General features: G+C 34.4%; 1 protein-coding gene and 1 long non-coding RNA gene across 3 annotated transcripts in view; one reads left to right on the top strand and one right to left on the bottom strand.

Moving 5' to 3' along the window:
• The window catches only part of exoc4 (exocyst complex component 4), a 207,420-nt gene that overhangs the window by 99,094 nt on the left and 82,148 nt on the right, over positions 1-26,178 (bottom strand). For both annotated transcript variants that reach the window (XR_015482068.1, NM_001030134.2), the window contains exon 10: positions 25,863-25,959. Coding sequence is in view for 1 of the 2 variants with exons in the window: in NM_001030134.2 (NP_001025305.1) it covers positions 25,863-25,959 (97 nt within the window). In the remaining variant the exon portion in view is untranslated. The remainder of the gene's footprint in view (positions 1-25,862; positions 25,960-26,178) is intronic.
• On the top strand, positions 18,322-24,032 carry LOC147844675 (uncharacterized). The gene is made up of 3 exons (XR_015483050.1): positions 18,322-20,042; positions 20,294-20,495; positions 21,203-24,032. It is a non-coding gene; the product is annotated as an uncharacterized LOC147844675 (long non-coding RNA).

The raw sequence follows: 26,178 nt of genomic DNA, 5'->3' as shown, positions 1-26,178 counted from the left end.
TATGTAATTTTGGGTGTTTCATCTTTAACTGTTCAGGAGAGAGGTGGGGTGCGAGTGAAATTAGACAAACTTGTGTGTGTCCATAACATTTTAAAACCCCTGTATTTGATTATGTACATTTTAATTTCAACTGAACAAAACATTGACATTTGGGGGGTATCCTAATCATTTTGGTCTCTATTCTTCAATTATGAATTTTAGACTGGCGATTCAGTCATGTCTTTTGATTTTTTACAGGTGAATGCTGGCAGGGATCTAAGTAGCATGAGAGCTAAGTGATCACAAACAGCCATCTTCATCCCCCCGTTCCTATTTCCAGCTTCTCTAATTTGCTTTCCCCCTCTCCTCGTGTCTTTCTCCTCCAGAGAGCTAGGCCTGGTATTCGGCATTCATTCTCTCATATAAAGAGCCTAATCGGGGGTTATTTCCTGCTCAGCATGGCAGGCACACCGCCTGAGCCAGGAACTGTGATTCATCATTAGAAACGTCTCAATCTCCAGTTTAAAAACATAGCTCTGCACATTCAGTCCATTGCTTGAACAGGAATTATAAGCTTTGGAAACATGTGCTCAAGATCCTTTCTATAAGCTCTAAAAACTCAAGCAGCATTAATGCTAAAGCGTTAAGCCTCTGCATTTAATGTGTTTTACCTGTTAATAACACCGCGGTTTTCACCTGGACATACGTGATGTCTTATTCATTCGAAGGAGGAGTGTCCATGTTGGTCACTCAGATACGGTTGCCGTCCAAAGATCAGGCCTGGAACACATGCACAGGTCATCGTCGGTAATTGTCAATTATATGCTTTGATTTGCATTTAACTCTAATTTGTATTCTTTAAATGGGCAGTTTCCCAACAGCACTTGCTGGATTATGGAAGGAGCGTAGACTGTTTGACCCGGAGCTTAATTAATGCTGAAAGATAGATTGTCCAATCCAATAATCCAATTAGGGTTTATTAGCTATTAGACACTATTAGACACATCTATTTTTCTCTCTCTACATGAAATAAATGGATTTTGGCCAATTATTAATTGATCTAATTCTATATGCGGCAAATGCTTGAAACGGTTTCACTGACCTTCTCACATTAAAATAACTACGTAAAGTTTGTCACAATTAATTCGAACCCTCTGGGGATGTTTTGACATGTCCGTACATTTGTGCTTATTTCAGTTACTTATTACAAAGTATTGGCCAACATGTATATATATTTTTTTGTATTCAGCTCAAACTGTGCAACAATAGTATGTTAGAAATATTGATGTACATGCTTGTGTGTGTGTGTTTTTTTATTTAAATTATGCATGGTTAATAAGTTTTGGAGAAAAAAAAAGTAGCTGAAATAAGGTCCAAAGCCACACTGACTGGGCCTGAATAAGACTTTTGAGTAACTAGTCTTGTAGGCTAGAATATTTATTTCACAATTCTTTGAAAATTATTCTTTTCTCTCATTCAAAAAAAAAAAAAAACATTACAATGATTTACATTTTGTAAAGTCTACTTTGCTCATTTCAGCTGTATGCGTGTGAGTGACAATGGGGATTAATAATTTACACCTGGAAAGACAAAAGACACTCCCCTACCGGCTAATATTCACCCATTAAGGGCATTGTGAAGCAATGTCCAGCTGCAAATGCTAGCCCAAACTAAATTGTTGTGATGTCATGATAGACTGTAAGGGTGAATTTAGCGCTGAAGACTGGGGCAGGAAACACACGCGGGCTGCCAAAGGGTTGCACGTCACTCATTTGTTTGTGCGGGTGTAAAGTAACCACTTTTTTTACTGGAGTTTAAAGCTTGCCGCATCCAAAAGCAAAGGTTGCTAAAACTGCAGCCACATGATGAAGCAGAACAAAACAAACAAAGCAAAGCCAAATATTACTTAAGTTAAAAAGACAAAATAAATGAAACAAAAACAGTTTTGAACACCGCAAATGCAATACACTCTTTTCAATGTGTTTTCTGTCCTTACCAGTACTTATAATCACAAACAATTAGCATGATTGTAACCACAGTAACCACACAAAACTTAATTTTAAAGTAAGAAAGTCAGGCACACTTTAAACAGATCGAGGCTGAGCAAATGGAGATTTTGTAGTGAACTATGCCTTTCATTTGATCTAATTTTGTAACATCTCTTTATCCACAAAAGAGCTCTTGGCCTAAAAGAGACCTCAAGACAGCCATCATTTCATTGGCTTCTTAGTAAAGCTCCGAAATGGCCACTCTCCTCTCCTCCTTTTCATCTTCTTTCCCTCTGCAGCTCATCTTCGAGGGGATTGAAAGAGCAGGAGAACGAGAAGAATCTGTACCCAGACGAATCAACGCCATGAGACCGGCTTTTCTTCAGAAGCCTGACCCCAGACACGCCAAAGGATCAATCAATTACTTCTCCACTTCAGCAATCAAACAACATTATTATCAGGCATCAGCTCGTCGACCTGGAAAGGCTGGCGAATCAAAGGCTGCTGTGATGTAGCTGCCAGCGCTCTGTGGCTCGGCGCTAACAGAGAGTGGCACCTGCCCTCCGCTCTGGGAGGTGAAACACAAAGACGCACACGCACACGCGCAAACACACTTATGTACACATATTGAGGTGTTAAGATGAAAGGTGTCGACCATTCGGCTAACTAGACATGCAACCATATTCAACTGACCTCAAGAAACCCGGAGCTTCCATGCACGCAAACAAGGCAGTGATTCAACATTTTCAGTACAGCTCTTTAGGTGACTTCAAAAGCACCATGCTAATGACTGATACATTTATAGATGCTTTCAGTCTTGTTTTCCCTCTCTTTGGTGAGCCCAGTCTGACTCCACATTATTTATATACAGTTACATATACAAGGAAGTTATTTAGACATTATATAGAGACAAAAACAGATCTATAATATAATATAATATAATATAATATAATATAATATGATATAATATAATATAATATAATATAATATAATATAATATAATATAATATAATATAATATAATATAATATAATATAATATAATATAATATATAAACATTATATTATATTATATTATAATAAAAGAAATAGCAGCAAATTTCCGCAGATTCTGTGTGACCCTAGTTATATGCAAGCTTTAGATATTACATGAAGTCTAAAAAAACAGTTGCAAAGACTGAAATCAATGTAAAATGGCCTAAAGTCACTCGAGAAGCATCATTCGTTTAGCTAAACCTAACTGGACCATTATGTTTGCCTGAAACACTCAAATACATTTTTACCACCAACTACCACTAAATTGACACAAAATACAAAGATCTCTGTTGTAAAAACAATAAAGAAATGATGAAAACTGTGATAAAATAAGTACAAAAAATCAACAAAATGGCCAGAACATGATTTAAGTCCCTGTGAAATCAAAATAAAGCTTGTTAGATATTAGCATCAGTATATAAGTCTTAAGGATATCTATAAACGTGTGTGCTCCAAAACAGTGACAAAATTCACATTTAAAAGGTATAAACATCCAAAGCTTGGAGTCTCTTCTACAAAAACAAATCAACCTCAGTCTCTCATCAAATCTTCCAACCAATCAAATGCTTTATAGTGTGTGACATGCCCCGCCCCCTTCAAGACATTATTGCTATATGTGCTTGAGCTGAACAACTCTTATTAAGAGAGTCATGATATAAACCAAACTGCTATTGGCTGTTTTTTTAATGAGGGGGTGAAGGGGGTACTCTATCATGTTTCAGTTCAAATTAAGTTACACACCAAACAAAAATGCACATTTAAAAGCAATTCACAAGAGATTTAACACCGAAATAATGCAAAAGATTCCAAAAATCATGCATAAATTGGATAATTTCCTCTGCAGTTCCACTTTGCCAGACCACAGAGACATCAGAGGTCAAAAGATCACCATCACCACAGAGAAGGACAAAAAAAAAAATGAGTCTGACACTACAGATCCTGCCACGAATTTTGCAAATCCACTCCAAGCCATCCTCTATAATTCATAAAGCAGCAGATTGGGGTGTAATCCAGCGACAGAATGCTTGAATCAAATGCGCAGAGGTGAGAGAAGCTAATTTGGTTATTATAGTGAGCAGTCATTGTGAATGAGTGACCGCAACACTGAGAAACACTGTTATTAATGGGGCGCGCTGACTGTACTTTAACTTGACAACAGGAAAGATAGCAGCGTCCTGTAGGGGTCAAAGGTGATTAGTGATGGTAGGGGTACGGAACTGTGCTTTTATGATACACTTTGGTCATTACTGTATCACAGAGCCTGGCCTGAGAGAGACAGAGAGAGCGAGGGATGTTTAATGCATGGCCGGATGTGTGCTGCTATAGCCGAGTCTATTCTGGGCCGCAGTGATGAGTATCAGTGCATTAGACCGGCCACTGGGCCGCGTTAATCTTTAATAACACACATTGGAGGATTCATGAGCTGCCTAAGATCTTCATGACACTGGTCCTTATTCTTCTCGGAGCGCCCGTGTGAGGATGACAACTGGCCGGCTGTTGACGGATGAGGGGACGATTTGGGGGACTCATCCCAACTGTGTGTGTAAAGGAGGACAAAAGTACAGTTTGTGGAAGCATGCGATACTGAGGCAGCAGATTTTAGAGCTGGCAAGTTTAAAAACTTTAAACAAATATAATAATTGCTATAACGCGGTTCACATTTCGTGGCCTTGCAGTTTCGCAGATTTTTTTTGTGCAGTATGACATGCTTTATTTTTACTGCGCATTGTGTTCTGTATCCTGATTGGTTGTAGACCATTGTCAATCAATCTCCTCCGTGTCTCCTGTACAGAATGTGTTCAGCTTGCCAAATTCGTTTGCTAGTAATGCGAGTTCCAACAAGGATGCAAAAATGGTTGTAACTGTCTGCAGTAAGACCATCCTAAAGGGGGTGGTACACCGGGTGCACCACACCACGCCACACACCATGAATTTTAGAATTGCAAACAGGTTTCTATCAGGGTACGCACATCGGCATCTGTCTGTGGTGCCCAGCTACGGCTCAGGACATTGTTCATATTTCTGATAGCATAGATGAGAGAATCTACCACAGAGTGCCATCTGAAAAATTTAATTTTAAATAACATGCGAATATGCGCGTCTGGTGTCTGTCACTTCTAACAGTCATGTGCGCTGCGCATCCGGAGTGCGATCCTCTTAAGGTTGAAGTGTGCTTTCGTTTTAAGGATCAGTGACTGCAGGAAAAAGAACATTACGCCGGATGCCAACATTATCCACACAAAAGCTAAAAAGCTTTATGAACCTTTTAATGACAGCAATTAATGTTTGCGCCTGACAACTGGTTTTAATCTTTGGTTTCATTCTATAATACTGGACTTATTTTTTTACCAAAGTTTAAACTTTGAGAGTGTTTAAACAAGAGAGAAACGTGTGAAAATGTTAATGCTCGTCTGAGAAAAGTGTCTTAAAACATCTATAATAATTGTCAAAATAAAGCTGACTACTTTGCTGATTTTGCCTATTGCAGATTATTTTTAGAACCAACTCTCGCGAATAACAAGGGACCACTGAAAAGTAATAAATAAATAGCAACTCTTTTAATTATAATTTTCTGTCAATTTAAGATTCATAGAATTTGGAATTTGGAAAAATTATTATCATTTTTTTAATGTACTTATACTATTTTCAAGCAAAAAAACTAACCCTAACATTTTTTGATAATTTCAATTTAAGTTTTATAAATAATATACTAAATAATATCCTAATAATATTTTAGAATTTTACAGATTATAAATAAAATCTGGAAAAATGAAAAACAACAGAAAAAACCCCTAAATATAAAAAAGAGAAAACTTTTTCATTGTTTTCATTTATATAATGTAGTAAAAAATAAATAAAGTAGATATTTGGTATAATTTTCAAAGGCAATCAAAGGATTTCAATTGATTTTTTGAATTTATATCTGGCAAAAAAGTAAAACTAAATAAAATAAAATAAAATAGAAACACATGTATGAACAAACACGCACACCACATGCACACAGGTACAGGCACAGCCACATGTGCATACACATCATTTACTTTAACGTTTTAATTAAATCATTAGGACTAGTTTATAAAAAAGTGCATAAAAAGATGCATTGTCACTAATGGTTTCTGACCATCTTTAGATTTCTATTCCTGTCAGGACTCTAGACACTCACCTTGACAACAGCTCTCTCGCTCTCTCTCTCTCTCTCCGTCTATCCCCACTTTCCCTGGCTACTGCTTAGAAACAAAATCCTATTCTAGCACTTTCCCTTTTGTAATTATTTTTTATTCTCAACTATATGAAGCAAGTGAGTCAATGCTTGCATTACCAAGTTTGATAAATGGGTGTCTTCAGTAACAGCAACCTACAATTCAAACTTTAAGTTAACTTAAGTTTTAAATTAAGTATTTACTGTATTTGATTTCTTTATTAGTACTGTAATGGTGTTGTGTATGCACCCTATACATACACTTGCTATGCATTTGTATAATGCTTGAGGTCTTGACATTTGCAAACTGTTAGTTATGTGGAAATAAGTGTTTGTTTTTTGCTGTAATTGATTTTTTTTCTGTTTTGTGCAAATTTATAAAGAATTCCTATAAAAATAAGTAGCGTTAATAATAATAATAATAATAATAATAATAATAATAATAATAACAATAATAATAATAACAATATTATGTTAAATAAAACATAACTGTTTCAAAATGTTTGTCAGATGCCCATTCACACAACATGTCTATTTCTGTAAATAGCATCTAGTTTGTGTACAAACCAAGTGTAAAAAAGAAAGCCAAATCTTTTTTATTGCCCCCTGGTGGCTGGCTACACTATGTCAAAACAGATTGATGTTATGCCTTCATAATTAGTGGGGGATCCTTCAAGCAGTGCATGTTTTGGAGTCTAAAGATGTGCGAGTTGCACTTTATTTTACAGCTTGTAGTTACAGTGTAATAAGGTATGAAAGTACAGTTGTATACGGCAACTGCATGGTTAGGTTTAGTGGTATGTTTAGACATAGTATATAGCTTTCTATATGGAATCTCCAGGAAAACTCAGAAACGTTCTCAAAATTGTTGAGCCTATATTTCATCTATTTACTTACTTAAATGTTTGTATATGTATACATACATACAAGCACACATATATGCATACAAGCACACACACATACATACATATATATACATACATACATACACACACCCAGGGACGGATTTAAGAAATAAGCAAGCTAAGTGGCCTCTTAGGGCCCCAGGAAATATAAACTTATCTATATATCTTATCTATACAACATCGTTTTCTACCATATTTTGTATGGTGTTAGTTAAACAAATACAATGTTAATGAAATTAAAATTTATTTAATATACAATCAAAAATAATATTATTATTATACTGTAATGCTATGTAATAATAATATTACAAAATAAAATATTCATAAATGAGCAGTCCAACAATATTTATAAAAAAAAGATGTATTATTTTCAGTTGTAAATTCATTTTAAAAAATGTAAAAATTTTAAAATGTAGAGATTGCATTAATTGAAAATGTCGAAAAGAATATTGAGTGATATATATATAAAACTGCAATATATATTATATATATATATATATATAATTAAATAAAAGTACATTTCAAGACTTAGGCCCTATGGCTGGAATTTCTTAGGGCCCCAAAATCACCAAATCCGCCCCTGTATACACAAGTAATATTTGTAAAGTAATATGTTTTATTTGTAAATCAATATTTTAGTAGAAGTATGAGAGATCTGCTGTAACTTCATTTATCAAGCAAGTTGTTCTAATTGATTAAATTCGCATTTTAAACCTTAAAATAAAAGTTAACCATAATTTTAATAATCTTAAGTTTTCAGCTCTTAAAGTCTCAAAATCCTTCCACGTAAAATTACAGCAGATGTTTTTATTTTACAAAATTCTGGGCACAAATGGCAAAACTAAACAAAAACTGAATATTAAGCCTGGCTCTGGTTATTATCAAGTATTTGTAATGACCGAAAGAACATGGTACGAACACACAAAACAGGACTGTAAAACATGTATGTGTTTCCCAGAGATGAGTTGTGGCTGGAAGGGCATCTGCTGCGTAAAAACTTGCTGGATAAGTTGGCGGTTCATTCGGCTGTGGCGACCCCGGATTAATAAAAGGACTAAGCCGACAAGAAAATGAATGAATAAAAACATGTATGTAAAAAACAATTGTGCCAAAGTGAGTGGCATACTTGATCATGCCAGCCTGCACAGTGTCAAAACAAAAATTATGATATTATATAAATCCCACTCCCAAACATACAATGTATGGAGAGGTAAAGAACTAAGTTGTTTTGAACATAGCAAAGCTTGTTATTCAAGAAAAGAGTCTCCAAAATCTTTAACTAAAAAATACCGTAGATATCATACAAAACACCCATGCTCTAAACACGCAAAAACTCAACTCCCCAAAATGCACCGTTTATTCGACAGCTGAATCTGCCAATGTCCTTTTGCGCGAGTCAGACAGAATATGCAAATTCACCCTCATTAAATGTCAGCAGGGAAAACACACAGTGACTTTCACCTCCGAAAAGTTAAACCTCTGAAAGTTTCCCATAAGAAAAGACAAGGCTCAGACCCCCGCTGGTCCGTCAAATCTCAAGCACAATCTCATGCAGACGTGTGGCTTTATTAGATTGGAAAGTTAGTGAGACACACAGGCAACTTGCTGAAGTGGCACTTTTTTTTTTCCTTCACGGCGACTCTTTTGTTTGATACTCAGCTCTTTAGTGTTTACTTATGCATGGAGCGCAGCAGAGAGAAGGGAGAGATAAAGGGCATCTGCAAGATAAAGCCATAGCATAGATGAGAGAATCTAGAGGGGGGAAAAGACAGCACAGCAGCAATTCTCCATCCCTTTATAAGAGCATGGATGTCCGTCACCGGCATGCAGAACAAATAGCTGTGCTGCTACCTTTGCCTGTTTTCTAACCTTTACCACAGAAGAAAAAAAAGTACCATCTTCCCCTGCGCTGTTGTTTCTCTCTGATGTATAATGCAGTGCTATATTCACAGATACGCCTCGTAGTGTTTGTGCACGTACGTGAGGGGTTATTTACTCTAGAAAATCCCTGGATATATGAGAAAAGAAAAGAAAAAAAGCTCAGCTGAGGATACTCTTCAGACTGGCACACCGGTGGTGACGCACATGCTGAATGCTAATGTAGGCTACATTTCAGAAAAAGGGCATGGTGGTGAAGTTGAAATGAGAAATATTTTGTATGCCCGTCGGGATAAAATCAAGACAATAAGGTAAATATTACGTCAGGCTGCGTGAGAAAGTCTTTGTGGCTCATTTTACTTTCAGAATACAAGGCATTTTAGATTATAAAAAAATAAATGATGTTTAATGGAAAATTTTGATTTTAGCTATTTGGGAGTTGACTAGATTGTAAAAATTGGTTCCTGATTGAATAAAAGAAAATATTTATAGAATGTTGCCATATAGAAAATAAATATAATGCATTTAAATATATATATATATATATTTAATAATAATAATAGTGCACAATCTGTAGTTTCTAAAAATAAATAAATTAAATAGAGAGAAAAAAGAGATTTACAAAATCTTTTCTTTTGTTTTGATTTTATTTTGATTTTGATTTACAAATTTACAGTCTTCTTATTTCAAATGAATTTTTAAAATAAGAATAATAAAAAGATTTCATTTAATTATTTACATGAATTTGTCACAATTTCCTGGACTACAATCCTGTGACAATATGCACTACAACTCCCGTCATGCACCTCACACACACCTGGTCTCCTTTGATTACACACACAGCTGGGAGATGCTCATGGACTGAATACTCAGACTATATAGACTGCTTACTTCGTCACACACATTGCTGAGACTTTTTGGTTTATATCCTCTAACATTACAAAGCATTTTCCTGGTTTTGTCTTTCTGTGTTTGACCCTTGCCTTGTTCTCTTAATTACGTAGTCTGCCGCTGGTTTCGACCATTTGCCTGTGACCTGACTACGCTTCCAGATTTCTTTGTATGTACCCATTTGCTACTGTGTTTGACCATTGCCTGTCTTATAACTCTGAATAAAGCTGCGCACGGATCCTCACTCCAATGTCACCTGACTCCCTTGTGGTTACACTTTTAATGTTTTTCAAGAACATCAGGAGAAAAACAAAATATAATTTTTTGAATGTGCATATTTAAATTACACCTAATATTACAAAAACTTTAATAACTTCACCCAAAACTCAAAATTCTGTTATTTACTTATTTTACATTTATTCATCATTCACTTGTTACAAATCTGTTTAAGTGTTTTTTTTCTTCTTCTGTGGAACACAAGACAAGTTATTTTGAAAAATGTGACCACAGTATTTGTTTTCCTGTTATAGAAGTCAATAACAATTAAAGGTTTCTAACATATTCAATATTCCAAAAAAAAAAAGGACTCAACTCAAAGTTTGTAGTTAATAGTGAGTACATTTTTGAGTGAACAATCATTTTGACAATGGCATTGACTTTATACTAACTTTTATAGTAACACTGAACTAGCTCTAGCACTTATTTGAAAACCTTCAGCCATCTAAAGGGAATGTGCGGGCGGCGTTTGTCCTTTCCGTTGTGAGAGGACACCGAATCAGCTGGAGACTCTGTGCGGTGCTCATACCAGCGGCGGATCGATGGCTCACCCCTAATCTCTGTCAACACAGAGGGAAGGAAAAGAGACAGAGAGAAGGGGGGGCACAAAGACATTTGTGCGAAAAATGCTTGTTGCACAACGAAAGTGTCTGACAGAAGATTATTACAGCCTGACAAAAGCCTCAACTGGGCCACGCGAGGCAGCCAAACAAACCCTCTCCAGTCCTCTCCAATCACAGCACATTGATAATTGCAAGTGATGCTGGTGTTCGGTGTCTTGTGTCCTTTCAGATACATAAATACAGCATTTATACTCTGCAGCTCCACGAGAGGACACAATCAATCGATTATGACATGAACACACTCTTTTTGGCGCACTGTGACAGTGAGAACTATTGGGAATAAACAAATAAACATTTAACGTTTATGAAATAAAATTAAATACACATAATGTATACACTATTTATTACTAAACTACTACCAAACTTGAATTTAAGTTTAAAACAAGAAAGAATAACTTAAAATAATTTTAATAACTTAAAATAAATGACTTCAATTCAATTCAAGTTTATTTGTAAAGCACTTTTCACAATAAATGTTGTTGCAAAGCAGCTTTACATAAGGTGCACATTTTAGCATTACAACCAATTTCGGAAAAGTTAAGATTATTAGTTACCATAACTTTATTAGTTACTAATAACTTTAACTAACTAACTAACTTTTAACTGTTAAAGTTATTATACATAAACATAGTTAACCTGCAGTTATATAGTATATTGGTGATGTTTATGTGTACATGTACTTTACATTGTGAAATATTTTATGCATAGAGCTGTTTTTGCTTGGTTTATTTATTTACATGTGTTACGGCTCAGTATCTGTGCCTGTGATTGTTTGATTTTTTTTTCTCTCCCTCCTTCTCTACCTATCATTTTCTTTAGGTTCGCCCAGTTCATCTAGCTATTGGCTAAGCTATATGCCAGTCTCCATTACCATTTACGATAACATCATCGATGACCAATCACAAGCAGACTTCCCCACTTTAAAAGGAAGCCGGTGCAGTCGAAAGCTAGCTTGCTTTTTGCTTGCTCACTGTTGTGTGTTTGCTGTGTTGTTTGACTGTGTGTTTTGCTGGATGGCTGGATTATGTGACAGTTTCTTGTGCTATGTGTGCTATAATCATTTGTGCTGAAATCGATCTTTAAAAATGATCTAATTGTGTTTTCTCTATGATTACCAGATATACGATATCAGTGGGATTCAAGGAACAGGGTAGATATCACGTGACCTACATGTTGCTACACATAGGAGATACCAATGTATTATACACACTAGTTTAGAAGTGTGCGCCACTAATTGCAAGTTTGGTTTACGTTTGTGTTTAGAAGTGTAGTTTAGATAGGGCGTGAAAACGCTGAAGACTTTTCTTTCTCTTTCTTTTATTAGATAGTATAGAGATTGTGGGTTCTAGTTAGAGTTGTGTTTTGTTATATTATTTTCTTTTCTTTGGCGCCGCTTTTGTTCCTCCTCCCCTTTATTACAACCATTTATTTATTCTTGTTTTCTTTATTTTGAATATACTTATCATTTATCCACTTTGTAAAATAAACACTTATTTTGGCATAATTTGGTTGTTTGTCTGCTCCATTGCCACCACCATTTATAAAAGGGTCATAAATTTGAAATGTTGCGTTAACCCTAGCGTTTCCATCTTAAATAACCGTAACACGTTTAAAATTGTGTTATATTTATGCATACTAATTGTGTTATATTTATGCTTAAAATTAGAAAAGAAATAGCCAATGAGCTAATAATAATGCATACATGCATACACCACCTGAAAAAAAGTCTTGTTGTCAATCCCAGTTGTAAGAGCAACAAATAACAACTTGACTACTAGTTGATCTTTTGGAAAGGTGGCAGAGGGAGTTTTTTCTAATGAATCAACTGTTGGACTGCATCCCAATCATCACAAACACCGCAGAAGACCTATTGAAACCCGCATGGTCCAAGATTCTTACAGAAATCAGTCAAGTTTGGTGAAGTAAAAATCATGGTTTGGGGATACATTCAGTAGGGGGCATGTGAGAGATCTGCAGAGTGGATGGCAACATCAACAGCCTACCAGAGGTATCAAGATATTTCTGCTGCTCATTACATTACAAACCACAGGAGAGGGCAAATTCATCAGCAAGATAGCGCTCCTTCTTAGACTTCAGCCTCCACATCAAAGCTCCTGAAAGCAAAGAAGGTCAAGGTGCACCAGGATTGGCCAACCCAGTCACCAGACATGAACATTATTGAGCATGTCTGGAGCAAGATGAAGGAGGAGGCTTTGAAGATGAATCCAAAGAATTTGATGAACTCTGGGAGTCCTGCTAGAACGCTTTCTTTGCCATTCCAGAGGACTTTTATTAATAAGTTATTTGAGTCTTTGCAGAGATGCACTTTTGCCAGGTAGTATTTGTACATACATATGTACATAAATACATACATAAGCTTTACATCTGATAATAGTTTATGCATGCTGTTAATTACTTTCTTGATTTGTCAGATATTTAAGTCCTAAACTGTGTTAAATGTATGCTTTAATAAGGAAATTGTCCAGAGGATATAAAAAAAAAAATCCATGCATATTATTCATTCAATAATTTAATTATTAATCCAATTCACAGTAATTTATGCACACTGCTTATCTAACTTAACGGAGGCTTAAATGTATCTACCAAAACCCAAGACTGATTACAAAAATCTCCAACGTGTGCACATACTGATTTAAGCTTCATTAATTCACAACAGCCGAAATAACAAGAAGGCAGCAAGAAACAGAACTTTTTATTATACTCCAGTCAACTTATTCCAGAACGAGAGCAAAAGACATTTGCATGGACCAAAAACTGAGCAGAAGTGACACACTGAGTCATTTGGAGGCATTGGAGGCCATTATTGCTAATAGCAGTTTTGCTATTACAGTCTGTTTATGTGACACTAAACTTTGACTTTGTCTTTTTTAAAAAAAAAATCTGCCAGATGGTCGACAGAAAACTCTCCTCCTACACAAAACTGACATGTTCTTTGTAAGATTATAGCAACTTTTTAAAACACGTTCAACAATGTGAAAATTTCCAGTGTCATTTAACAGTTTCCAATGGGATGACAGCAATGAAGCCTTATTAGACTCAAGGGTCTGCTTATCGTATTAGTGGCCGGTATCCTGCAGCTATCTGGACTGTCAGTTGTTTCTAATGTGCGCTGACAGCAGAAGAACAGGAAAGACTTTCTCTTATCGTGGCTCTTTGTTTCTATCATCATGGCAGGCTTCCTATCTTGTGCGGGGTAAAGACGGGAGCAAATAATGGTTGGATGTGACTGGATGGATATCTGGTAAAAGAGATCCAATTGCATTCCCGTTCATCTCAATGGGGATCTGAAACTGTGCCGCCCAAAAAAACTTTGGCTATAGGAAAACATTCTGCCATAGTGAATGAGATTATTAAATTATAGTGATGGAATATTTGGTTTAATTACAAGAATATTTGGTTTATTTACAGATCCCAGTTTAGACAATAATACCAAAAGTATGAATTTTTTTTTTTTCAAAATTAATTTCAAGAGGTCTTATACTGCTCAAATGGAAGGACAGATTTCCTGAAATGTTCAATTATTGGATTAGGGATCTTATGTACCATCTTACAATGGAGAAGATTCAGTACTACACCAAAGGTTGCAGTAATCTTATTTGGCAGCCAGTGCTGATATATATAGAGCAAATGGATCTTAATATTTGCAGTTTGTTTATTTGTTCTTTAATTTTTTTCTTGTTTTTTTATTTTAATTTCTAATGTGTATAATAGGTGAGTAAGCATATGGAAACTTTTATACTTGACTTGTATGAATGTATACAGTATATTATGATCTGATGTAAAACAGATTAATATTGTGCATAACCTACTGTATGGAAATGGTGCAGTGGGGCGGGGGGCTCGGTTGAAGCAAATATAATTTGTCTCTGTTTTTCAAAAACTTTTTGAAATTGTTGTTTTATTGACCAAAATACTAATAAAAAGATCTGAAAAAAATGCAGTGATGTAAGGCTAAATTAAGACTAAAACAAAATAGCAATATCTATGGCAGCGTTCTGTTGTTAATTGCACTGCAGTTTTGACGTCTGTATCTTTAAGAGCTTAACTACTGTAATGTAGCACAGACTCTGATGGGCTGTTTATGTTGTTATTGATCATCAGTTGGGGAAAACAAAATCTCTCAGTGCCAAGTATTGAATGATTTTTTATAACTTCACACTCAAAAAAAAAGGGTTGTTTTTACACAAATTTGCAAAAATACAGACTAAACTAATCGTTTTAAATCTGAAATAATTAGAAAATAGTTAACTTGGACTCATTTATGACTGTAGTTCCACAAAACATCACTTGAACAAGCGCATTAACATACTGTAATCTTGAGTTTCAGTTCTGAAAGGTAAACTACACACTCAAAAAATTTAGCTTTTTACACAAATTTGCAAAAATACAGACTAAACTAGTTGTTTTAAACCTGAAATAAACAGAAAATAGTAAACTTGGACTCATTTATGACTGTAGTTCCACAAAACATCACTTGAACAAGCGCATTAACATACTGTAATCTTGAGTTTCAGTTCTGAAAGGTAAACTACACACTCAAAAAATTTAGCTTTTTACACAAATTTGCAAAAATACAGACTAAACTAGTTGTTTTAAACCTGAAATAAACAGAAAATAGTAAACTTGGACTCATTTATGACTGTAGTTCCACAAAACATCACTTGAACAAGCGCATTAACATACTGTAATCTTGAGTTTCAGTTCTGAAAGGTAAACTACACACTCAAAAAATTTAGCTTTTTACACAAATTTGCAAAAATACAGACTAAACTAGTTGTTTTAAACCTGAAATAAACAGAAAATAGTAAACTTGAATTCATTTATGATTGTAGCTTCCACAAAACATCACTTGAAAAAGCGCATGGACATAATCTTGAGTTTCAGTTCAGAAAGGTAAACTACGGATGCTCTTCCAGCTGCAACGAATCACTGTGAATATATATATATATATATATATATATATATATATATATATATATATATATATATGCATGTTTTTTTTTCTGTGAAATTATTGTGCCGTATTGTAAAAAATAGACTAAATAAAAATAAGAGTGAAAAAAAAAATTAAGTTGTGAACTAAGATCAATCTGCGGATTAGTTTAGTCATTCAAATCACATCATCTGTTAAATCTTTTTGTTTTGCACCCAATTTTTTTATATCAATAAATCAATTCTTATAGCATAAAAATATTTCCACCTCAACAATTGATGTGCATTTTAAGATTTTATGCACATCTTGTTACTTCCTATCAGCATGTTTCATGAATATCCCAAGATGTGCATACAAAATACACAGCCAGAAACAACTACTGGAACCTATTCTTCTTAATTTGGTTCTCCTCTAATTTTTTTTGTCCAAAAGACACCTGAATTGCAATTTATGAATTATTTGAAAAAGCAGACACCATGGTTTTAAACCATTGTAAAACACAATGCTGCTTTAACAACTGCAGTCAACATACAATTGGAGAAAATGTGTTTAACTCTAAACGCTACCAGTTGCAAAAAGAAAAGAAAAAAAACTGCCCTAGGAAATTGTCCCCAGCCATCAATAACTCTAAAAGTTTTGACACTTCTCAAATGGCCTCCTCTGTGATCTGCAGAATTGCTTTTCCCCATCCCTTTAAAGAAATTGATACCTTGTGTAAAAGAGAGCAAGAGAGAGAGATCAAAAACAGGGGATGAAAAAAACATGTCAAACTAAAATAAAAGTGCTACAACAGGGGGGAAAAATTGAGTTTTACAATTACCTACAATTGTATCTCTCTAAAAGTGAAACGAATGGAAGAGGCTAAAACTGAGAGCTCTACAAAGCAGCGGAAAAAACAAACAAAAACAATAAGTAAGATTCAGACATGGTGTTTTGTTGCTTGACAAGCACAGTTTTAGTTTGTGTGTTGTGTTGTGTGTATGTGTATGTGTATGTGTATGTGTTTGTGTGTGTGTGTTTGTGTGTGTGTGTGTGTGGGGGGGGGGGGGGGGGGGGTTGCATCCTCGACAGCAACAATGTCCATATTTACACTTCTTTTTCATACATACAGTATGTTTCTGCATGTGTATATGATTATGAAAAAAATTGTTTGCATGTACATTGAGGTTTTGTCCCTGTGTGCATATTCTGGAGTCCATGGGTGTTTTTTTTGTGGAATATTTAGAGTGCACAATTGAACTTTACAAGGCAAGATCTTTCTGCTCAAAATTTTTTTAAACTTCTTTTGCACTTTTTGTGGCCACCGAGGTAGCATATTAAACATTTTTAGGTGCTTTGTACCCTGCATATCCATGTGCGATTTTTTAATACCGTTTTTTTTTTCTGAAGCATGAATTAAATTAAGCAAAAGTAACAGTAAAGACCTTTAAGTTGTTTCATAAATATGTCTTGTTTTATTTGGCTTTGAAGTGGTTAGAAAAGCTGCAATTTACCATTTAAACTTAACCAGAGTCTCTTAAAGGCAAGTCATTTCATAAAGGCTGTCTCCTTTAAAAAAAAAAAAAAAAAAGAATATGACATGTCTTACGAATTAGTGATTTTACGTGTTTATGTGTACATGTATGGATCAAAGGAAATATATTTCCAGCTTTTATGAACCTTGATCTGCCTTCAGATCACTTACAATAAGTTTTAATATTACTTTAAAAAAAGTTGTTACAAATTTTATTACCGCTTATAAACAGCAGTTGTTACGGTTGCCTGGTGATAAGATCTGTGGCTAGATCGTCTCATTTTAAAAATGCTCAGTTCAGCCTGTGTGGACTTCGAAGGACTCGCCTTTTGAAGTCTGCATGCTTCGGAGGATGCAGCCTCTGAAATGAGACAGCTTTTACTTAACATATTTTTTGCTGCATTTTAAAATAACTTTTGAAGCATAAAATCCTGTTTTTTAACGCAAAAGCTGATTCTTGATCTATGTATAATTTTTTCTAATAGATGCTTCTATAGTCTTTTATAATTATGCAACCCAAATATTTCTGGAAAATGTAGCATTAAATGGTCATGTTAAATTAGTATTCTTAAAAGATTCCTAAACATTGTTTTGTCAAAATAATCAAGCAGTTTCTAACAACGATATAACAAGAAATGAGCGGCAATTCAGCATATTAGAATGATTTCTGAAGGATCATGTGACATTGAAGACTGAAAATTCAGCTCAGCTATGACAAAAATACAGAACATTTAAATTTGTACTGAACCTGAAATCAGAAATCTAGAATTGTTCAGATTTTGTACAGCATATTTACTACATTTCATTTATCTTATCATTATTACATTTTTTAATAATCTGTCATAATTAATATTTTTATTAGTATATATTTTTATAAATACAGGCATCTTTAGTAAGCATAAAAACTTTAATAAATCTGTTTCCAGACTATTGAATGGGACAGTATAACTAACCTAAATAAAACAAAATATATTCACGAATATTCTGTTTGTGTCACATTATACAATTGAAAGCACTTCAAAAGCCACTTTTTGCTGACACAAACAACAAACAAATAGGCCAGTATCAATATCTTTTTTGTTGTACAATATATTGTACCAAAATATATTGCTATAAACGATATTAGTGTCATTTAAAGACCATTTTGTGACACTCACTATATAATGGCAGAATGGCTTTCTTAGCTTAAAATATTCTGTACAAATTCTGTTCAAGAGCCAGGATATGAGCTTCTTGCTCGTTTATTCATGTAATGTATTTACACAATCAAACTCAGTAGCTATTGAACTGAGTAAAACTATAAATGAAATGAAATAAAGAAGATTAATTATAAATGATACAACAATGAATGTATGCAGATTCATTTTATATATACAGCACACAAATAGGCCAGTCACAATATTAGTTTTTGTTGTACGCTATATTTTACACAAAATATATTGCGGTAATATTCACGTCTTTTTAAAACCATTTTCTGACACTCACTATATAATGGCAAAATAAAAATATAATATCATTACATTGCAAGTGTACACTTTTAAATAACACATCATATTTTATTCTTAAGAATATTTCATTAAATTATAGTCATTTTAACAATTTAATAATGAGACATTGGAATTAGAATGTGAAAACGGAAATACCCTAAACAAATGAATAATAATAAATGTTAACAAAGAAAAAAAAAAGTGCAAGGTAAAAAGTAACAGAAGCTGTGATATATACTTTAAACATACTTTAGAAATTTTTAGTATGTACTATATTGCGTTTTTTTTTTTTAAACCATACTGACACAGACACCTCCAACAGGGTAGATAGAGATGTTACGCAATCAGCAAAAATGTTGCAAGAATTTTTTATTTTTTTTTATGTATGGGCGATTGCATTGCATTACCAAAAATTATTGAGGTCATGTTCAAGTGTTGTGCGATAAGTTGATCTATTGATTGTGACAGGCATAAACACAAACATTTAACAATCAAAGATTTTTCCAAAGATCCCTAAAATGTCACTTTAAAAGTACCAATACCCCGTCCCGCCTCTTCCACCCACCCCAGACTGAGAGCCCAGCGGCCCCAACATCTGTTCTCTGGCCGGGGTGTGATCTCACAGACTGCAGGTCCTGCCAGGTCTAATCACCTCTGAGCATGGACGCGTACAAGGGGAGAGATTATGGCAATCCGCAGAGTGCCCCCTTTTCAAAATGCCAACCTCAGTCAGGGCAGGAGGCTTTAAATACCACTCAAATGTCAGTGTGAGGCCCCACAAGTCAAACTAAATTACCTCCTACCTGCTCCGTCTCCCCTCTCGCCGTCTCCAATTCATATGCGTAACCAAACACGCATAAACATAAGAACCCACAAATGAGTTAGCGAGGCAAAAACCCAGGAGCTATCAGTCTAGACATGAGTCGATATTCAGGAATACAATATATCGTGACAATGATGCAGGACATTATTATCATGGGCACTTATTTATACTTTAATACTGATTTTAGGAGTATTTAGTAGTATTGTTGTACTGTATATTGTATTGGCAATGGTGTTCATCAAAGCACCAAACGCCTGAAGACATGGAAAAGTTCTGATATGCCCTAACATCTGTCATCTACATGCTTGACAACAAATACTGTAAGTGGCTAAAGTCTAATACCACTGTAAACAGCACAAACTGGGTTATGATATCGTTAGCAACATTTATGTAGACTGTACCTAAGATTTCATCAGCATTTAATTAAAAACATTTAGTTGACTGAACTAAAAACTTTAAATGCAATGCAAATGAAATGTTATGTACAAGAAACGTGAATTTCGTCACTGTTTTGGAGCACACTAGCTTATAGTTATTTAAAAAAAACTAACAATACTGATAGTAACATCTAAAAGAAAAACTTTATTTAAATTTCATAGGACCTGAAGGAATGTTCAGAGTACACATCTTAATACTAAATGTCACAGTTAACGCATTAATTATGTTTCCTAATGCAATCATATTGAAAAGTGTTACCCATTGTACATTAATCCATTTGCAATTTAATTAGTTTAAAACATTTAGATTTCTTTTTTATTATTTGGTCATTTAGGCAATGAGTTTTCTTAAATGTTAAGTTTAATCAATCTGTATAGGCTTAAAACAGAGATAAAACCTCTGTTAACCTGCTATTTCTTAATGTTGATATTGAATAACGCATGAAAGACATTTAGTATTAAGATGTGTACTCTGAACATTCCTTCAGGTCCTATGAAATTTAAATAAAGTTTTTCTTTTAGATGTTACTATCAGTATTGTTAGTTTTTTTTAAATAACTATAAGCTAGTGTGCTCCAAAACAGTGACGAAATTCACGTTTAGAAGATATAAAACTGATATAAACATGTAAATCTTGTAGTTTGTTAATTCTGCCTAATTGGATCAACGATTTTATTTACGTCACCTCATACTTCAGTTTCTCATCAAATTATAACCAATCAAATGCTCTTTAGAATCTGACACCCAGCCCCCTTTAAGAAACTTCTCTTTCAACTTTACTTGTGCTCAAACACTTGAGCTCAAAGCTGTGATAAAACAAAACACTATTGGCAATTTTTTGTAAAAAGGGGAGGGGCTACTCTATGTTCCACCCTCTTTGTGTGTTTTGGTTGAGATGATGTCAAAGATCAACCTTTAAATACAATAAAGCAGTATGCAGAAATAGAGTTTCTAAATTTTTTGTTTGTTATTATACCTGATGAAGTAACCCTTTTTTTGCAGCTTATGTCAATATAACTATATATCATATATCTGAATGATTATATGATAACGGAAACAACATATATTGTGAAAAAAACGTCAGTTACAGAAATGAACATAACTAAGTTAACAACCGTAGCTATTTCTCACAGTTAACGCATTAATTATGTTTCCTAATGCAGTCATATTGAAAAGTGTTACCCATTGTACATTAATCCATTTGCAATTTAATTAGTTTAAAACATTTGGATTTCTTTTTTGCAGCTTATATTAATAGAAAACCATATAGTGAAGTATATGGTCACAAACCTAACTGACTAACATAAACAACTGCATACTTCCAGTAGTAGATTGTGTACATTCCAAGCAATGGAAATGTACACAAACAGACATCGACACGTACACAAGCGGTCTTTATAGAGCAACCGTATTGATCTATCAGTGGAGATTTGATACTCGCCAAAGTGTTTTCGCACTTTGTGCTGTACAGTGGAAGCAGAGCTCATATATTAGCGTACAGTGAGCGGGTTTGGAGATGTGTGAAGCGACCCGAAGGGATTATTGATCTCCTCGGACTGCTCCTGCCCAGCATCAATCAAAAAAAAAGCATCAACTCCACACCTCTGAGATCTTCAACGTCAGCCTCTTCCACGGAGGCTATTGATCACAAATTGCACGGCGGATTGATTGGCAGTAACATTAAGAGGCCGTATTGATTTTGGCGCAAGTTTAGGTTCTTCTTGGTCACTGATAAAACAAACTCCTGCATCAGTCCGCACAGGTGCTGTTCGATCGCTGCGTAGGGTTGAATAAAGGGGTCAAGGTTTGGCTTGGGAAGGTTAGATACCATAACAACAGCTGCCTTCAAATTCTAATTAAAACACTGATGGGATTTTTAATAATAAACTAATATTTGAATGCTCATAAGTCTTTCAAAATGCATGAAAAACATTTAATATAAACTTTCATAATAAACATTTAACTGCTGATAAAATTAGGATGAGAATAAAATTACTTGAAATTTAAACATTTCCAAATGTATAAAAAGCTTTTAAAAAGCTTAATAAATTACTGTTTCCAATAAAAGTTTATGCAGTAGTTAAAAGGGGTGCAAATTAGTTTTATGTTTATAAGTAATCCTTTATCTTGATGGTCCACTTGAGTATTATTAGACTGTCTGCTTAATATCTGTTGATACTGCTCCTTCGACAAACATTTAACTGACTATAAAAAATTTGCAAGTACATGTCAACTTACACTAACCCTAACCCCAACCCAACACTCTACTTATAATCTAAGGAAAATTAGTTAGCATGTAGATGCAATGTAATTTAATTCATTAAACAGACCATCAAAATAAAGTGTGACATGTTAATGTATTGATCAAATATCTTCTATGCAGATTGTTACAACCCTATGGTTGTCATGTCTCATTTGCCTCTCTCTTTTGCCTAGAAAACATTTGATTGGCCACTTCAGACTGATTGCTTATTCCTGATTGGCCTACAGTATTTTATTTGCCGTGACATAACTTCCTTGGCGGCCATGTTGTTTTGGTCACTTGCTTTTTTGGATTGCCCCTCAAATGTTATGGCTTATTCTGTAAATAGTTTGTAAATAATGAATATAATATTGGAATAGTAAGGAGTTTGATGAAATTTTATTTGTAAAACCTTTTGACCTCTGTTTTTGTGTCAGGTACTTAGAGTAGTTAATTGTATTTTATTTTATTTTATTTTCCTTTTTGGTACGGTAGAGGTTTAAAATGTTGTTATTTTGCCTTGACAGCTTCCAAATTCAAACCCCAATAAAAATTTGGTTTCATATTTTATTTGTCTTGTCTTTCATGTTGTGCACCTTCCCTAGACGGTGAGTAACATGAACTTGGGGTCTCGTCCGGGATCTGAACCCAGTACCTCTCACACACCAAGCAAGAATCATACCTCTAGACATATTTCTCAGGTTCATATTTCCCACACATTTTACAAAATGTATAAGTTAAAGTTTATGCTTAGATGATGAAAAAAGACAGCAATAAATATGCGCTGTGTCCAGTACACTCTTCAAAAAGTACAAAACTATCCATAAACCAAACCAAATGTCCATAAACCGTTAATGTTATTTTAAAGACAACTGGCCAAAGTAGATATGATTATATTTAAAAGAACAATTCTGCCTAAAGATAGACTGATGTTCACAAAAACATTTTTTTAGATGTAATTAATGTAATTTTGCTCGCAAAATTACATCCCAACAAACAAAACTGTTAGAGAATACATATTTTTCCTTATTCATCTGACCAAGCATCACTGTAGAAAAGCATGAAGCACTTCTAGAGAGCCAAGTAGGCTCCTATACCAGAGGACTATGACTGATAGCAGCCATTATGTGTCGGCAGGCAAAAGGTGGAGAGCAGTCACTCGTTTATTCATGCATTCATTTGTTCGGTCCGCCACCCCAGCAGGGACCAGATGAGCTGTCCATACTGTCAGAGCGATGATCCGCCTGCCATTCATCTGAGACAGACAGCTGACTGACCCGCCCTCTGCCCGTCCCACCGTTGGCATCAACACTGAGAGCTGCTCATTTAGATTAATGAACACGGGTAGAATATATTAGAGTGCAGCAGGTGCCTCCTCTTTATGGTGGACATACTGTAAAATATTTCTGCAGAGTTTGAGCCAGAAACACAGAAGTTTAAGAGATGTGTTTTCCCCCAAATGAGAGTTAGCGACAGGGATGATCCTTTTATATTCATTTGTGACAGGCTGAATGGGGATTTTGGTGTACTTTTTGAACGGTAACTTTGGCAAACTCATTACATTGCTATTGAGGTGGCGGTTCTTTATGTTGAGGGAAATCCCACCAATTGGCAATTATGATAAAATAAAATAAAAAAGCCAATGTTAATGCATATTATGTGAAGGAAATTTTCTAATACATGCTTCTTTTGTCTTTTAAAACATGCAACCCAAATATCTCTGGAAAATGTAGTTTAGCATTAAATGGTCCTTTGAAATTAGTATTCTTAAAAGATTAATAAACATTGTTTTGACAAAATTATCAAGCAGTTTCTCACAATGATATAACAACAATGAGCAACAAATCAGCATATTTGAATGATTTCTAAAAGATCATGTGACATTGAAGACTAAAGTAGGGACTCCTGAAAAAAAAAAAAATAATAAAATTAAATAAAATTAAATTAAATTAAATTAAAAGCCAATGTTAATGCATTTTATGTGGAGGGAATTTGGAACTTTAAGATCTTTTAAAAAAGTATAAAAAATTTTGTAATGATTTGGAATTCAATGAATAAACATGTTTTCTAAAATTAAAAATTAATTGAATAAATGTAATAAATTTGCTCCAAAACACTGAAATATGTAAACTAAAATGTTTCACTAGCGAAGCAAAATTACATGAGATAAATCTTACTTTCATTGAAATACATTTGAATAGAACAGTTTTATGATTTAAACAAAAACAAATATGTGCGGAATGGATTTGTTTACACAGTCAATTATTTTTCATATTTTAACCAATATTTGTTCTTGGTTTAAGCATTCATTTTGTTTCATTTCTTGATAAACAAGGCTGAAATTCTTCATTTTGCATTTCAGGGTACTTTTTTATTGTTAGAATGTTCAGACAAGAGATGCACCAATATGGATTATTTGTCTGATATCGATTCCAGATTTGGAGGCCGATAACCGATAAATTAACCGATAAATATAAATATTTTAAAATGTTATATTTTTATACAGCGAACAACTGATTTTACTTTAAAACACGTCATAAAAGTTTGAATTGATCTTAGAATGGCCTAATCAAAGTAAAAAAAAAAAAACAAAAGTTTAAAAATTGCAAGGTGATTACAGTATATAGACCTATATTTACAACTTCACATAAATCAGCATCCCAGAAATAAAAGATTTCCTTTTCTTCGCATAGCAAATTAATATGCAACTTTGCAACTATTGCATAAAAATAACCGGTTAAATAATAGGTTAAATAACAAATTGAGATTCAATTAACAAACAAGTTAAATAAATATATCTTATAAGTTTGACATAGGACCGATAATGATAACATTAAAAATAGCATTCATTGGCCGATATCGATATCGATACTGTAAGTATATTTCACCTTTTCTATTACATGACAGGTAAAAAAAACATGCATCTTAACACATTTCTTAAATTTAATACCTATAGGGGTAAAGATTTGTTCAAATGCAATTGTGATGGTGATGCGTGACTTGACTTTGGTTAAAATGTGTTTGATTTTGCATAACAAAAACCGTAGCATGGCAACACAACCTGAGCCCTGTTTTGTTGTAACCACTGGGTCGTTTAAAACAGTGTCCGAGAAGGTTGTTACATCCAGGACAAAATAGCATCAAGCCATCTAAAAGCATCAGTGACAATCTTTGGAGAAAAAAAAACAGATTTAAAAAAACCTCAGAAAAATCAATGCACCGCAGCTTGAATGTAATTGCACGCAATAGGAGTATTGGGAAGTCCAGTCACGTTGTGGGCAGGACGGCCATGCTTGGGATATGTCTCTGTATTAGAGTGGTAATATGACAGGGCATTAGTGGGCTGGACCGATGATCCAATAGATTAGGAGATTGAAAGGAAAATTGAATGCGGAGCGGTTCTGAACGGAACGCTCCAATTGATACCGTCACAACAAATCAAAATCAATGGCAGAGGCTTGGTAATGTTGCGGTAATGGCCGGCAGCCATGAAAAATATGAAAGGAAGGAGGAAAAAGGATCACATGCTATGATGGATAAGATGGATGAAGTAAGGGAGAGTTTAAACAGCTTGTTGAAATGCAGCTTTATAAAGTATGTTGACCTGACGTGTACATTTGTGAACAGGACCTACCTAAGCAATGGCTGAAAGATGACCGTGATATTTCTGGCTCCTGGTTTACACAGGAACTTAGTCTCTCCTCCCTCAATCAGGTTATCATCAGCTCCACCTGAATAGACATGGGAAGAAAAGTTACATATCTTCTTAAAAATAACTGTTCAAAAACTTGACTGATAAAAAGGTAAACCTTTATTTTGATGGTCCATGGTTTTGATGAGTATTAGTAGACTGTCTGCTTAATATCTGTTGATACTGCTTCTTCAAAATACATTTAACTGACTATGAGAAACTTTGCAAGTTCATGCAACTTATACTTACCCCAACTCCA

The sequence above is a fragment of the Danio rerio genome, chromosome 4, assembly GCF_052040795.2.
Source record: "Danio rerio strain M-AB ecotype USA chromosome 4, GRCz13ab, whole genome shotgun sequence".
Taxonomy (NCBI): domain Eukaryota; kingdom Metazoa; phylum Chordata; class Actinopteri; order Cypriniformes; family Danionidae; genus Danio; species Danio rerio.
The sequence above is the reverse complement of the archived record's forward strand: the minus strand, read 5'-3'. Positions and strand labels throughout refer to the sequence as shown.